This window comes from Bison bison, unplaced genomic scaffold (assembly GCF_000754665.1).
Source record: "Bison bison bison isolate TAMUID 2011002044 unplaced genomic scaffold, Bison_UMD1.0 scf7180017864317, whole genome shotgun sequence".
Taxonomy (NCBI): Eukaryota; Metazoa; Chordata; class Mammalia; order Artiodactyla; family Bovidae; genus Bison; species Bison bison.
The window spans coordinates 1,573,313-1,590,109 of NW_011494889.1; the positions used below are offsets into that span (position 1 = coordinate 1,573,313).

The 16,797-nt window shown below is 52.2% G+C and overlaps 1 protein-coding gene across 2 annotated transcripts in view; it reads right to left on the reverse strand.

The window, feature by feature from the left end:
• Window positions 1-541: 541 nt before the first annotated feature.
• Window positions 542-16,797, reverse strand: part of SUSD4 (sushi domain containing 4) — a 134,673-nt gene continuing 118,417 nt past the window's right edge. The window contains exons 8-11 of one of the 2 annotated variants that reach the window (XM_010852837.1): window positions 7,895-8,086; window positions 6,664-6,808; window positions 3,005-3,387; window positions 542-1,952 (exon numbers count right to left, since the gene is read on the reverse strand). In XM_010852837.1, coding sequence (XP_010851139.1) covers window positions 1,924-1,952; window positions 3,005-3,387; window positions 6,664-6,808; window positions 7,895-8,086 — 749 coding nt within the window. In that variant the 3' untranslated portion in view covers window positions 542-1,923. Of the gene's footprint in view, window positions 1,953-3,004; window positions 3,388-6,663; window positions 6,809-7,894; window positions 8,093-16,797 lie in introns of both variants that reach the window. The other variant, XM_010852836.1, reaches the window with a different exon arrangement.

The following is a 16,797-nucleotide window of genomic DNA, read 5'->3' on the forward strand; positions in this document are numbered from 1 at the left end:
GCGGGGCCAAGCCTCAGAGACAGCAACCCCCGCCCCCCTCACCGGCCCCCGCCCTGGCTTCTTTGGTGTGAAATAAGCACTTACCTGGTAGTCTCAAGACACACCCTCAAATGGGAGTGAATGGCGGCGGGGAGGGGACAGTGTCGTGTGAAGAGCTGAGACCTAGCCCACAGGGATCCCGGGAAGGCTGCAGATGGTGGGGCTGGTGGTGGTTGGGGGGCTTTCCACAGTGAACTCTCGACTCCCCTTCCACTCAGCCACCCATGCCATCAGTGTTTGAGCTGGCCAGGTGGAGTTTAAGCATGAAGCTCATGAAGACCAGCCTTAGCACCAAACAACGTTATGATTACCAAAGCCCTTTACCCAGGTGCCCAGCTCACGGCTGATGCTGGTCAGGCACGCCCATTGCCGCTCCCTCCCTCTTTCAGCCTCTGCTTGGGGTCCTGTGCTGTCTCCAACCCCATTCCCCCGGGATCACTGTCACTGCCCCTCCCTGCCCACCAAATCCACTCCACTATTAAAGTCACGCTTCAAACTGTCATTTTCTTTTTAATTTTTAATCAGTCTGTGTCAAGAAAAAACAGGATTTGATCAAGCTTCCAGCTCTCACCACTCTATCAGCATAGCAATTTTATGGATGAAAAAAAAAAAGTTTTGTTTGTATTTGTCTGAAACCCAGAGGAGAAAAAGAATCAGCTCCACAGATTAACATGTATTTGAAGAGACATTTCGGGACTCAGGAAATGAGTTTATCAATCACTTTTTAGGAACGACACCCAGTGGGCCTAGGGAGGGTGCGGTGGGCGTGCTGGATGGACTGATGGGTGAGGCAGCCAGGGGACCCCCGAAGCAGGAGGGCAGAGCCGTCCATCTTTGGAGCCTGCGGGCTTTGCAGGACAAAATAAAAGGGGTAAAATAATTCAACCTCATACTTTATCTGGAGGAGGACGAATGTGTTTCCAGACAGAATTTCTGTTTTGGAAAATTAAATCTGGCTGAGTTTGGGAGCGGGGGCAACGACTCTTAATAGTTAAAAGGTGAGGGGCTCACAACTGAGATAAACTATCAAGTGGAAGCTTTTAAAAATGCTGAAACAAAACATTACCTTGGCTACTTCTCCACCATGAGATGTATTTGAACACATTCTGACCATGTGTAAAGTCACAAGCTTTAGCCAATGCCGTGGATCCATGTGCTAGACCATGAATACAAATACTGACGATATTTCACCAAAGGACAGCACGGAAGACAGGAACTCTGCCTTTTGGAGAAATTTCCAGAAAGCAGAGTCTGCCTGAGTCTTTCCTTTCCATTCTCGGTGGAACTGCCACGTCCCGCTTTAATCTTGCCTTGCGTAGGGTTGTCCAGCCAAGAAAGACTGTCCGAGGGACACTCGAGAACCTTCCTTTGGGAGCCTGCAGGGGGCGCTCTGCTGCTCTTCCAGCAGCTCAACACAGACTTCCCTCAGAGGCTGAGCCATCCGAATCTGGAGTCCAGAGACAGTTTGAAGCGGATTTTAGAAGCGATTTAGGTAATGTGACATGCTTTCAGAGGAGGCGGGTAGTACTCGTAAGTCGGTGGGAGGTGATATTTGGTGGATATATGCGTGGAACCGTCTGTCCCATGTTCGGCAGCACGAGACGCCCTTAATACCTTCATCCAGGACTGCTCAGGGTTCCCCCTTATCCTTCTGTTCCTCACTGGTCTTGGCAAATTCTCAAGTCTCCTTTTAAAGCACTGCCGCTGCCGTTTATCAGCCTCACTCTTGAATCCGAGATGCACAATATGAGTCACTGTCCCCATGTTGTTGATAGATTAGAAAACTTGCTCCATCCCCCCAAGCTCTGTCCTCCAGAGGCCTCACTCCAAAGTACACGGTTCCCATTCCCAAAGGGGTAGCAGAATCATCAGGACTTTTTCCAATTATGGATCTTCTTCCATTAGAGGGATCTCTGTAAAAAGAGATGGTTATTAAACTGCAAAGAAAGAGATGATTATCATACTAATACACTGAAAAATACTGTGATGATCTGGAATTGTGAGCCTCAGTAAAATAGAGTTCCTACTTCCCTGGTAGCTCAGATGGTAAAGAATCTGACTGCAATGCAAGAGACCCAGGTCCGATCCATGGGGTCACAGAGAGCCAGTCACGACTGAGCAACTAACAGACACACAAATCAGTAAGAAGAAGATAATGCTAAGTTCCATGTATCAGTAAACAGGCAAATAAACCAACACCTCTGTACATCATTAGCTGGAAAATCTCATATCCAGATCATAAAAATTAAACTGTTAGGCTTCAACCGTGTGTCCTAATGGTAAAGGTTACAAGTTCAAGTACAGAGTTCTCTATGGGGAACCAGGAGACCCCTGCGTCTACATAGTTAATGCGACTTACTGCCAATATAAGCTGGAATGAGTGCTTTCATTTGTAAAGTGGTACTGGCACTCCCTCCCCTGGGAAACGAGCCCTATTTAATCTGAGGCATTTTTATTATTTTACCATGATCTGCAGCCTGCTTTTCCTTGCAGTAGCAAGGAAGTAGTAGTACCTTCCTTCTACTTCACACCTGGTAAACTTAGCCTGTATGTACCCAGAACTTCTCCGGGGTGGGCCCTCGTGCCCGGATTTAGGTCTTCCCTTTTAGCATGCATGTGTTACCTTGATCCTGAGCACCACTTTCAGAAGTCCTGCCTAATTAAGGGAGAGAGAAGAAAAGCATCCTGGATTACACGGATGCTATGAAAATCAAGTTCTGCCCACCTAGCCTTTCTACTCTGGATGGCTTGGTGCTCTTTTGTGCCTCCTGAAATTTCAGTTAATGGGCTGATCACTTATGAGGTGATGATCCTTCCTTCCAATAACCGGCCTTGCCCACGGCCTCTATGTACAGCATGCAATTTCAGCTGAGAGAGAGGGAAGCTCTGATTTGACTCTGAGCTGGGAGCAGGGTCTGGGGGTGGGCTGCACAAGGATGGCTTGGACTTTGGGGCCGATGCTTACCATCTGCAATGTCGATGCCTGGGCTGGTGGATGCCACCTCCCCCACCGTGCTGGGAGCTGTGTCAGGGTTGTCGGAAGCGGGGTGGGTGCCCCCTTGGCATGTGGGAGGTGAATATAGACTCTGGAGCAACTCCGAAGAGCCTGAGACACTGTCACAGGTCTCTGACTCCCCCGGGCCCGTGTCTGTGTCCCCTGAGCCAGGGTATGCTGGGGGGCTCTGGTCGTCCACAGGTAAGGGGCAGCCCTGGCCCACAGAGGCCAGGTACCCGGGGCCTAAGGCACTGAAGCCGCCGCTCACAGCCTCATCATAGGACGGGAGCATGACAGGCACGCCATCCACCACTACGAAGTCGGGGTCGCTGCTGGAACTCCTGGGAGGTCCCCTGTGGAGAGCAAAGCAGTGCCAAGGTGACAGGTCGCCCCGGGAATGAGGCCACAGTGCCCACCCACTGCAGCTGGGGTCCTCAGGGCAGCGGAGCTGGTGGTGCAGGACATGCAGCCGCCCTGCCGGGTCCCCTCCGGCAGATGGTGCGTCCACCAGGGCCACGCTCAAGATGGGACAAGCTTTTCTTCTCCTCACTGGCCCCTGCTCTGCGCCTCCCTCTTGCCCTTCCCTGCCCCTCTGGGCTCCATCGTCTCCTCGTGCTATAAACTCGTGGACAGGGGACTGTGTGGCCCATTCCAACCAAGCATCCCAAGGTGCCCTGCAGTGTCCCCTGCTGGAAATGGAATAGTATCATTAAGAGTTTGGGGAAGGTGGACCTTAGGTGCCCCTGTCAGTTACCGCTGCACTTAGGAAGCTTCCTGTTTGTTTTCTGCTGTGCTCTAAAACTCGCTCATTTTCAGTCAAGACAGAGAAGCAACAACAGGAAAAAAAAAAAGGAACTCTTTCCAGGTCTGTGGGCTCATGGTCACCTGAACCTAAGCTTCACCATGCTGCCCAGAGTGGGGGTTTCCCTTACCCTGCCATGCACTCGGCTCTGGCCTTGCCCTTGGTCTCCGGTCCCCTGCACCTTCCAGACCTCAGGTCTGAGGCCAAAGTCTCAGCTCAGCTGACCTCTCTCTGCTCCTGGGCCCTAGAGGAACTGGGGAGGCTAGTAAGTGGCCAGTGGGACTTGGTTCCTTATCTTCTCTGCTGGCAACTGGTGCTGAGGGATGTGGCCAGAAGGTAAACGATCAGAAGGAAGGACAAGTCAGCTGGGTGGGCAGGCCACGAACTCCTGCATGCCGGCCTCTGCAGGAGCTCCGAGTCTGAGGACGAAGAGGGCTGGATGCTGGTGTATGGGACAGAGGAAAGCGTCAGGCCGTCTCTCTCTCTGACATTTGAGGCCACTGGCGTTTTGGAGCATCTTGCTTAGAGATGCTGGTAGGGTCCCCTTGTTCTACCACCCTTAAGGCCACACAGAGACAGGGGGAAATTACAAAGCCCATACCCTACTCCCAAAGAGGGGGGCTGGGAGGCAAGGAAGAGTCTGCTTCAAATCAGGGTTCTCTCCCCTTCCGTGGCCCTTATGAGTGGATCCTGGATCCGCCAAGCTCCCCTACTCCTCAGCCTGCACAGTCTCACACTGGCCTCCTGTCTCACTTGGGCCTCCTGCCTCACTTGGGCCTGCCTATCTTTTCAGTCCCTTTCAGAAAGCTGCAAGCTGCCCAGGTCAGGGTGACCCCAAGGATGCCTCTGTTCTCCATTCTCTCCACAACAACAGCTCTCACCAGGGCACCCATGAGCTGTCAGCTTCTCCCTCGCTGATCCCAGCCCCACAGACTATCATCAGCATCTCTTCATAGCCTACAGCTCTGGGACCAGGAGAAAAACAAGCAAAAACCCCTTCCTGGACCTGCCTGAGAATCTTATGATAAATTTGCATAGCTGAGATCAGTTTCCACACAGCTAGAGAGTAACCTATGGAGGAAATATTCAAGGAATTGGAAAAAAAAAAAAAGTATAGTGAGTGTTAGGGATCATTTAAAAAAACATCTTAATTTTAGTCTGTATCCTGGAAACTCGGTTCCCAAGCCTATGTAGAAAAATAGCTCTATAGGCCACATTCAAATACTCCATGTACTATAAATCACAGTGTATAGTTTAGCTTTCTCCTTGTAACCCCCAGGCCTTCTTTAGATAGTCTAATTGCTCAATGATAGAACACTGTCTCTTAACTCATAAATAATGTGAGGACAGAGAGTGCAGGTGACGGGTTCGAGAGGAAGGACGGCTCTGGCATTTCAGCAGGGGCTAGGCTGTGGCCCCAGGATGGTGCTCACACACTCTGTGTCCAGCGAGGATGCAGGGGCCCCTACCCCTACCCCCCACCTAGCACAGCTCCAAGGCTGGAAGAGTGGGGTGCCTTCAGGTCATGGGACCCCTGCAGCCAAGTCGGGGGGGCACTGCTTTGTGGGATGAGGCCGTTCTGGGGGCACAAAGTTGAGGGGAAAGGTGGGATGCTGTCTCTAGCAGCCCTGCCTGCTTCTCTCCCCAACATCTGGCTGGGAGTGTGAGCGTGGGTTTTCCTGGAGGGCTGAGTGGGAAGTGGTTAGTCCTGGAAGCTGTCTTTGCTGGAAGAGTGGTACACATGCCCCCAGCGGCCAGCCTGTCCCTGTGGGCAGACACATGCCCTTGGCTGAAGCCTGAGGTCCCTGTGTGAGAAGACTCTGACGTGGGCACAGGAATCCACGGGGATATGTGATGCCTTTGTGAATCAGGGAGCCCTGGCTAACATCCTATGATGTTCGGTGGCCCACCTTCCTCCTCCTTATGTTCACAAGCTCATCTGGGTGCTTCCTAAATGACTTCTCCTTTCAGGAACGGTGATCCGCCAACAGCAGTGCTGGGTGGCTCTTGGTTTTGCAGAGCACTGGCATGCTTGGTTCGGGACAAGTGGCTGGCACCAGAGGGGAAGGGCCACAGCTGCTCCGGGCACTGAGAGGACCAGACCCGCCTCTGAGGGACTTTGATAGAGTCCTCTCAGTGATGACGAGAGTGAGGATGAAGACACTTAGCCCAGCTCACTGGTGCAGCCGAGGAGGATGGAGACCCACCCCACCTCCACTCTGCCCCTGCCCACAGGTCCCACTCTGAAAGGTCAGATCCTACCTGGAGGCAGAAGCGCATCAGCCCTGCCTTGGCCCCCAAACAGAGCCTTTTTCCTTCCTGAGACTTGCCGAGGTTTTGCACACCGGTTTGGAAGCTCTGTTGGGTCACGCACCTTGGACCTCGTCCCTAATTAGTTCTGTGTATTTCTTGTCCTCCTTCATGGCCTGGAAGCTCTAAGGTACATAACTCGAGAGCCACGGGCACACAGTGGGCAATGGGGGTGCCCCTGGGGGTGGGGAGGTGTGGGGCGTGCATCTCTGACTCTGCTCCCCTTCTCTACACCCTGTACAAGGCCTGCCCTGAGAATGTCTAGCCAGGGAAAGAGGGAGACAGGGGTTCATGGTTGGAGGGGGAGAGCGAGGCGGAAAGAAGGAAATGAGTCTGTCTCCACCTTGCACAGACCCCAAAACCTCGCAGGAAGGCATGTTGGCTTCCTCTCCCTACTCCCCTCAGATGCTGGGCTCTGCACCCCTCGAGGCTGACCATCCTTTCTCTCTGCTGCTCTAGGCAGCTGCACTGCGCCCGGCCTGGGTGGCTGTGGGCTGCCCAGGGCCGCGGCACTGACCTTGGGGGAAAGTGGGCCTTGAACTTGGTCTGGAACATCCTGGCCAGGATGACAAGCAGCAGCGCCAGCAGCACACTGGTTGCCGTGAACGCCACGATCTTCCACGTGGTCAGGAGGGTCTCATGGGTGCTGGGCCACGTTTGCTCTGCCGGAAGAGAGAACACAGCGGCTGTGAGGCTGCCGGGCTGTGCTGGGCGCTGGGGTGCCCACACACTGATGGCTGGGTGGGCCCCCTCTCCTGCATGGGTTCATGTGAGCATTGATGGGCCTCCACGTGTGCTGTGTGAGCGAATGCTTCCCCCACGTGCCACATCCAGGGGGAAGGTGTGCAGCCATCAGCTTGGGGCAGGCAGCCATGGCTATGCCTGGAAAACACCAGGGTGAGCAGGCAGGATCGGGGCAGGCAGGAGACAGTGGTGTACTGGTGCCCAGGTCTTCACCACGGGGTCCCTACACTGATGCTCTGAGGCCAGTGGTGAGGATGGTTTGCTAGTCATTTGTTATCAAGTAGGAAGCACTGAATGTTCACTAGAAGGACTGATGCTGAAGCTGAAGCTCCAGTATTTTGGTCATCTGATGCGAACAGACGACTCACTGGAAAAGTCCCTGATGCTGGGAAAGATGGAGGGCAGAAGGAGAAGAGGGCGTCAGAGTATGAGATGGTTGGATGGCATCACCAATGCAATGAACATGAACTTGGGCAAACTCCGGGAGATGGTGAGGGACAGGGAGGCCTGGCATGCTGCAGTCCATGGGGTTGAAAAGAGTTGGATACAATTGGGTGACTGAACAACAACAGGAAGCACTGAAGCTTGCAAAAGGCTTATGTTTTTGAAAGTGAGAGCAGGTCTTGCCCATAATTATATCATCTGTGTTCTGAGCGTAAGAGAAAGGCAGAGTCTTACATTGCTTGGGTCACACCCTGAGCTTGTGTCCTTGTCCGGGGAAGGGGACAAGGCTGGGAGAAGACAGAGTCCACAGTGGCTGGGTTCTTCCATGGGTGCTGGGGTCTAGGGACCCCATTCAGAGGGTCAGCATATTAACCTGGGCACGGGTGGGTTAATGCTCCCGACCGGGGTCGGGAAGCATCGGCCACATGGAGCCACAAAGATGAACGTCTACATCCTGTTCCTAAGCCTGTGTGTGGGCGAGGAGGGCCAGGGCCCAGGACATGCCACTGGCTGCTGTGTGTCGTCTGGACCTGGTCCAGGGACGCGCTCCACGTGCTCACCTGACTTGACGCAGTAGACCTGGTAGGATGGAAACCACTCCCCGTACTGACAGGTGATGTACTTGTAGTCACTGGTGAGGCTGTAGCCGGGGTCGCAGTAAAACTCCACCACGGTTCCGTGGTTGTAGCGCTCGCAAGGTCGCGGGTGGCAGATGAAATCGCCGTGACTCACCATTGGAGGTAGCGGACAGACTTGGGCAGTTGGGGAGAATAAGAGTTTCAGAACCACATGCTTATCCTGTCTGGACCCTCAAAACAGAGATCTAGCTCGGAGAACACCTCACTCGGAGATGCGCTTATACACGAATCATCATTCTAGTGATGCTGAGCTGTCTGCAAGATCGTCCCGACTCCTGTCCCTTCACGTGAGGTCAGACGGAAGCCTGTGACAAGATTCTGAGCACGTGCGGCTGTCATACGGCATTGTAAGTTACATCGTAAAATAGATGTTCATCTTCCATGGCAAAGAGTATGCCTACCTAATAGATAGCATTAAGCTCCTCTATTAATAACGCATGCTATTACGTGCCAGACAACCTAGTAAATAAAATTAAGATATTTATGGGCAAAATCATCACCGAGACTGAGCTTGTTTCTGCAGCTACAGGAGTAATCTGGGACTATCCAAATCCCTGGGTGTCCCTGACCTGATTCTCAAATGTCCCCCTGGAATTTGGACAATGCCACACAGGCGGCTCCGTGCAGGCCCAGGCCACAGCCTCCCCATCACAGACCCCCCGACTAGTGGGGGTGAGGCCTGGGCCCTGGGCTTGGTTCTGCCACCAACATGCCACGTGACCTCACAAAGGTCACTTAACCCAACTGAAGCCTTGTTTTCCTCCTCTGTAAAATGGAAGCTTATTCTGCCCTTGATAATTTTTTTTGACCCTCACATTCTATGATTTTTAGGGGGAGAAAAAGTTGGTTTGTTTCCTCTCTTGAACCTGTCAACTACCAATTGGCACTTGCCAAGGGCATTTGCCAGTGACTGAACAACAAGATGGGCATTTGCCATCTGCCGCTGTGGAGACTGAACCCCGTACTGCTGCAGCTGCTGACCTCCAACGCCCCCTGAGGGAGTTCAGGGTGGAGTGAGGCGCTCTGTGCTCCAGGGAATCTCACAGGACAGGTCTTTAGAGAGTTGGATATTTTCAGGAACTGATTTCATGATCTCGATTTTTGCATCTCTTCGTATCTAGAAAGGGCTTCCCTGGTGGCTCAGATGGTAAAGGATCTGCCTGCAACGCAGGAGACCTGGGTTCGATCTCTGGGTCAGGAAGATCCCTTGGAGAAGAAAATGGCAACCCATCCCAGGATTCTTGTCTGGGAAATTCCATGGACAGAGGAGCCTGGCGGGCTACAGTCCATGGGGTCACAAAGAGTCATACGTGACTCAGCAAGTGACACTACCAGGGACCCTCTCATATCTAGAAAAGGTCTATATTCCTTTGTGGCGACATCAGCTCCTTGTGACCAGCAGAAAACCTTTTGTAAAGTAAGCGCTTGACTGCACTGAACTCTTCCCTTCACCAAAATCTTATATACTGACCTTCCCCCACTGCCTCTTTGGAGCAGTCTCTCAGAGCTATCTCCGGGCTGCAGTCCTTATTTTGCTCCAAATAAAACTTTACTCAAAATCCTCATATTGTGTACTTTTTTAGTTGACAAATCCAAACTCTGGGATGCAAGATAAGAACAGTTCTATCTCTGGATCCAGAAAGATGGTTTCTGTGGAGTTGGTGCTTTTTCACCTCTTTCCACAAAGAGCTCCCTTTCCTCAATAAGAGGAGCTGCCGTGGCCCTTAAACACACCTCAAGAAACAATCACAGCCCAGACCATCGAGGCCAGCTACAAACCTACACCTGTGGAAACCGCTATGAGCTTTTGACCAAAACAGGGGAGAGTTAACTTCTGAGCCTCTTCCCAGGCGCACGCAAGCCCCGGCCAGAGGAGACGCACAGGCCGGCCTCAGCTCACCCCATGCAGTCGTGTCTGCAGGGAGCTGCCCGCCCCACTCGGGCTGCTAGAAGGCATGTCTGGAGCTCTCTTCCAGCAGCAACCCAGGCCCCCTGGAGACGGTCAGCTAAATGGGCCCACCTGATGGGGATGTTCCATGGTTTGGGGCCTGGAGGGTCTTAACAGACACTCTCTCTCATTCTGCAAAGGATGCTGCAAGGCAGTTCCTGCTGGCTTTTTCCAGAGTTGGGGAGACAGAAACTCAGAGAGGTCAAGTCCTCCAGGAGCGGCTAGAGGAACAGGAAGGAGCTTGGGCTGAGTTCTGGCTCAACTCCTCACCAGCCTAGTGACCCCAAACAAGTCACTTCTTCCCTCTGAGCTTCAGTGGTCTCATCTGTGAAATGGGAGTGTCTGAGGGTTGGGAAAGGCTGGCCAGGCCTCCTTTCAGAGCTGACATGACGTAAAGTGGGCAGTCAGGGACAACCAGGACCCAGGGATCTACAGAGAAGGGCCATAATGAGGCAACTGCCTCTGCGGATGATGGGAAAACCAACGTGGGCAATGAGGCTCCTGAGATGAGCAGAAGTGGGAAGTCACTGCCACCAGTGGGCAGGCGGGATGACAGTGACTAGTGGCTGAGCTCCTGTGGAAGTTGGAGCTGTGAAGGTGTATCTGGTGGGACCTGGAGGCTGAGGAAGCTCAGACACTGTCAGAGATACGCACCCCTGCCCCCCCAACCCTGCCGGGGCAGAGAGGGTCAGCGGGAAATGCCCCAGCCTCTCCCCTGCCCACACTCCTTCTGGACAAAGCCAGTGGGGAGGCATGACCAGCAGGTGGGAGGGGAAGGTCCAAGACAGTGTCTGAGGCCCACAGGCCCAGGGCGTGCTCCATGCATGGTAGCTGGCAGGTGACTACACCTCAGGTCCCATGGGCGGACACTGGCAGAGTAGGGACCGGGGCTCTGGCTTTCCAGGGCATTCCCATCCTGGCAGATGCATGCCCTCCATAGAGCTGCCCAGGGCCGTGGAGTCCCATCACCTGATGCATTTCCAGTTCCACAAGTTAGAGCTTCTGCCAAATCCACTACCTCCAGCGTGTCCCACGCGCCTCTCCAGGAGGTGATCAAGGCAGCAGGAGAGGAAAGGGAAGGGAAGGGCGAGGACAGCGAGAGAAAGACCAGCATTGTGAGCTGGCCCGGGATGCCAGCTGGGATTCGTAGCAAAGACCTCTCCTTCTGCAATGACTCTTCCATGAAGAACACAGTGAAGGGAGAGTGTCCACATGTATCCAGCCCAGGGAGGGGCCACCAGGCTCTCAGAGCCACCTTCCTGGGCTAGGGGATGCCTTGGCCACCAGAGTTAAGGGGAGGTCTGATGTTCCCTGTGAGGTCAGCCTGACAGAGATATCTGCCTGACAGAGATGTCAGCCTGACAGAGATGTCTGCCACTTCAGCGGCCTCCAGGGCAGCCAGGTTCCCGTGGCCCCCAGGCGTCCCCCTCCTCTGCACCTCCCACTGGTGCCCTCCAGCGCTGCAGAGGCTCACGGGGAGGCTGGACCTCTGCTGGGAGAGGAGGCCCTTTCCACAGTTAAGGGTATACAGCGCAGTAGGGCTCTCCTGCTAGGAGCCTTCCAGACAATCCTCAAGGGTCCCCCTAGGATGAGAAAATCACCAGAACATTTTCAAGGTCCTGAAAACGTCACAAAAGGTCAGAAGAGGCCCTATAAATATATGCAAGTGTGTTCTGTTGACTAAAAATTGTCACTCTCCGCTTGATTCTTCAAGAATGACGGCACTAGCCACTGCAGTCACTGATCTTCCACACCTGAAGGGAAATCAGGGTGGAGATCACGAATGAGGCACTCTGTGCTCCAGGACACACTGGCAGAACAGGCCTTCAGATAGTTAGATATTTTCAGATTTTATGAGCCCAATGTCTTGCATCTTCTCACATCAAGAAAAGCATCAAAATCATTAATGGGGACATCTGCTTCTGGTGACTGGCAGCAACCTTCTGCCAAGACGTGTGCTTGCCTGCACGCATCCCTTGTCACCAAAGTCACATATGTACTGACTGCCCCTCTCCTCTTCAGAACAGTTCCTCGGAGCTATCTGAGAGTCCATTTCCCAGGCTACAGTCCTCATTTGGCCCCAAATCAAACTGAACTCACAGCTCTCAGGTTGTGCTTTTTTTTTTTTTTTTTCTGGTCAACAGTTTTCAGCAGCATTTTCCCTCACTTGGAGGATAAAGAGCTGTTCAAATCATCACCTGGACACTGAGGCAGGTGGTCCCTGATGTGCTGAGGAAGGCCTGGGCTGACTGGGTCCTGTATTCAGAAAAGGAGGGGGGTGGTACAGCATGTGCATTCGGGCATGGAGGGTCCCAAATTCATGTTCAAATCCCAGCTCTGCACTGCCAAGTCAGGGGGGTTAGGCAGTTTGCTTAACTTCTTTGGGCTTTAGCTTCCCCACCCATGTAGTGAAGGAAACAATTCCTAACTCCTAGGGTTGTTGTGAGGATTAGAAAGTGCATGGAACGTACGTAACACAAGAGTCCAGACCACAACAGGCACTTAACAAATAACAGCGCTCAGGGTCACTGGTGTCCAAACTCGCTGGGTGCCCAGGCCACCCTCCTGTGCCAGGCACTACCAGACCCTGTACAATCAGGATATCTGGATTGCAGCAGGTGGGCTCCAAACATGCCTGGAGGGAATCGGGAAGCATCTCACCAGCAGGTTTTCTCAGAGGCCAGATAAAAACCATCCAGGGTAGAGGCTTTGACTCTGAGAATGTCATAATCGGTTGCTAATAGAGATGCATTTGCCCCCTAAGTAGAAACATTTATCTTCACATTTTGCAGTGTTTCTAGCAATTGCACCTGGCTGGCCATCAACTTTGCTGAAAAGGAACCCCCTATGCATCCTGGTATGCACAGAAGGTGGGGAGTGTTCTTTTAACTTGGAAGTTAATTATAAACTTGGGAAGCTTATTTTAAAATAACAGTTTGGGGTTATCTTGAGCTCAGGGAACTCCTCCTCTCATCACAGGCTCTCACCATGGGGTTAAGGGCTTCCCTGGTGGCTCAATGGTAAAGAATCCACCTGTCAATAAAGGAGATGAAGGAGATGCGGATTCAATCCCTGGTTCAGGAAGATCCCCTGGAGAAGGAAATGGCAACCCACTCCAGTATTCTTGCCTGGAGAATCCCATGGACAGAAGAGCCTGGCAGGATACAGTCAATGGGGTCACAAAGAGTCAGACACGACAGCAAGTAAACAACGCCATGGGGTTAAAGTGAGTTCTGCTACCCCTCTCCTCTCTTACTGTCCCTGAGAGGCAGACAGGAAGTTAGCACAGAAACAGCGCAGTAGTGCCTAGAATTTCTGGTTGATCAAAGGGCAACTGCCCTTCCTAAGCACTCGCTTAGGCTCAGTTGGAGGCTCAGGCTTAGCAGTTGCTAGTTCTAGGCAAAATAATAACCCGCGAAAACCCGTGGGTGGTGTGAACAAAAATTCTCCAGCAATTCTATTTTTTTCTAAATGTTTCTCACAACTTTAGAAATTATTAGCAACAGTTATGGGTTTTGTGAAACTTGAAGTCTGAACCTTGGGTGGCTGCAGGCGGAATGCAAGTGAATTGGCTGAGGCTCGGCTGGAAATGGACCATAATTACTGTCTACCTGGAGTCACCACTCTGCCCCTGGCATTATGATGAGGGCAATGGCTCCTTCCTGATCAGCAGGAAAATTCCTACCTACCCACATGGCTGCAGAGTACAGTTACCACCATAGCTAGTCTCTCATGGTGGGCTGGACTGAGGGGCAGAAACTGGGGTGCAGGGCCCTGGGAACCTCAGTCTGCCCTGGGATGGCCAGAGTTGGGGCTGGAAATGCCAGGCACAGGCCTATGATTTCTCCTAAGTAAGCCCTCCTTCCCACCCAGCCTCCTCAGCACCCCTCCAGCAGCCTCCTCTCCCCTTCTTTAGGAGCCCCCCTCACCACCTGCTGAGTGTCCTTCCTCACCCATTTCTGGCTATTTCCACCTATTTAGGTTTAATTCCAGCACAAACACCAGCTTCCTCACCAAGCCCTCCGGACCACCAGGCATGATCTCAGAATTCCCAGGCACTTTGAACATTTTCTATTCTTCCTACTTACACAGATCTGTCAACTCTCTCAGAGCAGGGACTGTGTCTTGTAAACTGTCACTCCGACAGCATCCTGCACTATTTTTTAATAAACACCTGCGAATCAAGTGAATGAAAACTGCAGAGTCTTCATGACAAGCCAGAGGCCGCCTCCTCCCCCATCACTCTCCCATGGGCAAAGAGAGGCCATGTTCATGCCATTTCTGATCCCTGTTCTTTAGCAGGGGAAAATGTTGAGACGCGATAGTAAGTTAATCAAAGCTTCATGACAACAAAGCACAGCACAAAGATTGGTGTGCATGATGGCTTCCCAGTGGCTCAGATGGCAAGAACCCATCGGCCAATGCAGGAGACATGACAGACGTGGGTGTGATCCCTGGGTCAGGAAGATCCCCTGGAGAAGGAAATGGCAACCCACTCCAGTATTCTTGCCTGGAGAATGCCATGGCAGAGGAGTCTGGTGGGCTACAGTTCATGGGGTGGCAAAGAGTCAAACAAGACTGAGTGACTAACACTTTCACATCCAGATGTCTTAGTAAAAGGCGACAGGGCTTTGCCAGTCCTGACTCTAAGAAATACACTGATAGATGTATGGCCGAGTCCCTTCGCTATTCACCTGGAACTATCACAACATTGTTAATACAAAATATTTTTGGTGTTAAAAAAAAAGAAAAGAAAAGACATGCACTGAAATAAAGAGGTCAAGGTTCCTAACACGTTTGGGACAAGGCTGTTTGTCTCCTCCCACGATGCACCTAACAGGTGTGCAGATCTGGGGCAATAGGGTATCTGGTGAAATGCATGTTTAACTTGAACATCCTTTAATGCATTTGGACAGCATTTAGAGCAGAGTTGTGGGGTGCTAGTTGAGGAAAGGTAAATGTGGGGGTGGGGAGAGAATTAAACCCAATGTTAGAGTAAAATTCAGCAGCTGCCAATCTGAGGCATGGCCAATGAAGCATGAGGCAGGGGTAGGGGGATGAGAGAGAAGATGCTCAGGACTTCCTCCTGAAACATGGGTACGAACGAAACTTGGGAAGATTCTATTCCTCAGCTGGAAAAATCTCTGCAGGCTCTTCAAAGAGCTATGGAAGTTTTACAGACCTGGCCCAGTGACGGCCATGGGCAGTGGCCTCCATGGACAGGCATCAGTGGGTCCAGGGTGGCCTGGCTGCTCTGTGCTGGACCAAAGCTCACACACCCAGACTCGGAAGGACTGCCCCTCTGGAAACCCACTCTTCAGTCTTCCCGAGAGAAGACAGCCCACCCACCATCTCCCCTTTATAGGAGCAGCCTTTACAGGGTCAGGAGAAATCAGATTCCTTCCTTAATATTACACAGCATCTCAGCAAACCCGGAAGAAGCCAGGGTTGAGCCCCACAGAGCCTCTCCGTGGGGCTGCGGTGGCACCTGGGGCAGGCAGTGCTTCCTTGAGGGACGGGCGGTCTCATGAACCACAGGGGTTTAAGTCTCTGGCTGCCCAGGAGATACAAGCAGCACCTCCAGGGCACTGGAACAACCCCAAATGCTCCCACACATTGCCGAGGCCCCTAACATCACTCTTAGAGTCTCCTCCTGCCCCTCACCTTCAGCTCTGGCCCCAGAAAGAGCCCTTTCCACCTAGCTGGCAGGATGCCTGGTGGTAGGGGGTGGGAAGAAGGAAGGGAAGGGCTGCCTTCTCCTACCCAAGTCACCACTTCCATCTCTCCAGCCTCTGATGGTTCCTATAGGGGACTCTTGGCCTCTCTGATGAGTGTGGCTGACCACAGGACATGAGGGTGGAGGGGTCAGAGGGCTCCACAGTCAGGCAACAAATGCCATCTTGTGTACGGTGGGCCCACATCACGCACCCACCCGTGTGTGGCTGGAGCATTTCCATTTGCTTACACGCAAATCAATCCCAAACAGCTTCTCTCCTGTCCTTCCATCCATTCGGGTCCCTACACCCACTGTCTGAACTCGGGAAAGGTTAACTAAGCCTATTGCCTGAAGGGAAATGAAGCTGGAAAGAAAGGCTGATACATGTCTAAGTGCAAAAAAAAAAAAAAAAAAAAAAAGATTCCTCAAGCACCTCTGTCTGTTTTGCGTTATCAGCACTGGAGCACCTGCCTGGGCATAGATACAGGAAGTGATTTTACCCGGACAGGCTGTATTTCAGACCCTCTGAAGGAAAAGCCTCTTCACGTTCTTGTTCAAGTATCCTGCTTATAGTCTTTCACTCCTTTCTTTAATTTTTTAAAAATATTTATTTATTTGGCTGCGTTGGGTCTTAGTTGCAGCACATGGGATCTTTTGTTGCAATGCACAGATTCTCTAGTTGGGGTGCTTCGGCTCAGCAGCTGTGACGTGTGGGTTTAGTTGCACTGCAGCCTGCAAGATCCAAGTTCCCGAACCAGGGATTGAACCCATGTACCCTGCACTGCAAGGTGGATTCTTAACCACTGGACCACCAGGGAAGTCCCTTGCTCATTTCTTAATTCACTTACTTACATATTTCTTGGACCACCACTGAAACTAGATAATGATATTGATTCTGTCCTCCTGGGGCCTAGGAGAGACAGAGGATAAGTAAGTAAACAAATGAATATTGATGTGGCTGGAGGAGGCCTGGCCTCTGTCTGTTGGAAAAGACATCAACCCCACATTAAGTCTCACACACAGGAGGCGGCATGGGCAACCTGCCCCCAAGGGTCTAGAAGGCGCCTAGGACCAAAGGAAGCCGGATGTTCTTTTACACACAAGACGCCCAAATGTAAGCTGGTCCTGACAGGGGATTAGAGAACCAAGGGTACAAAAACT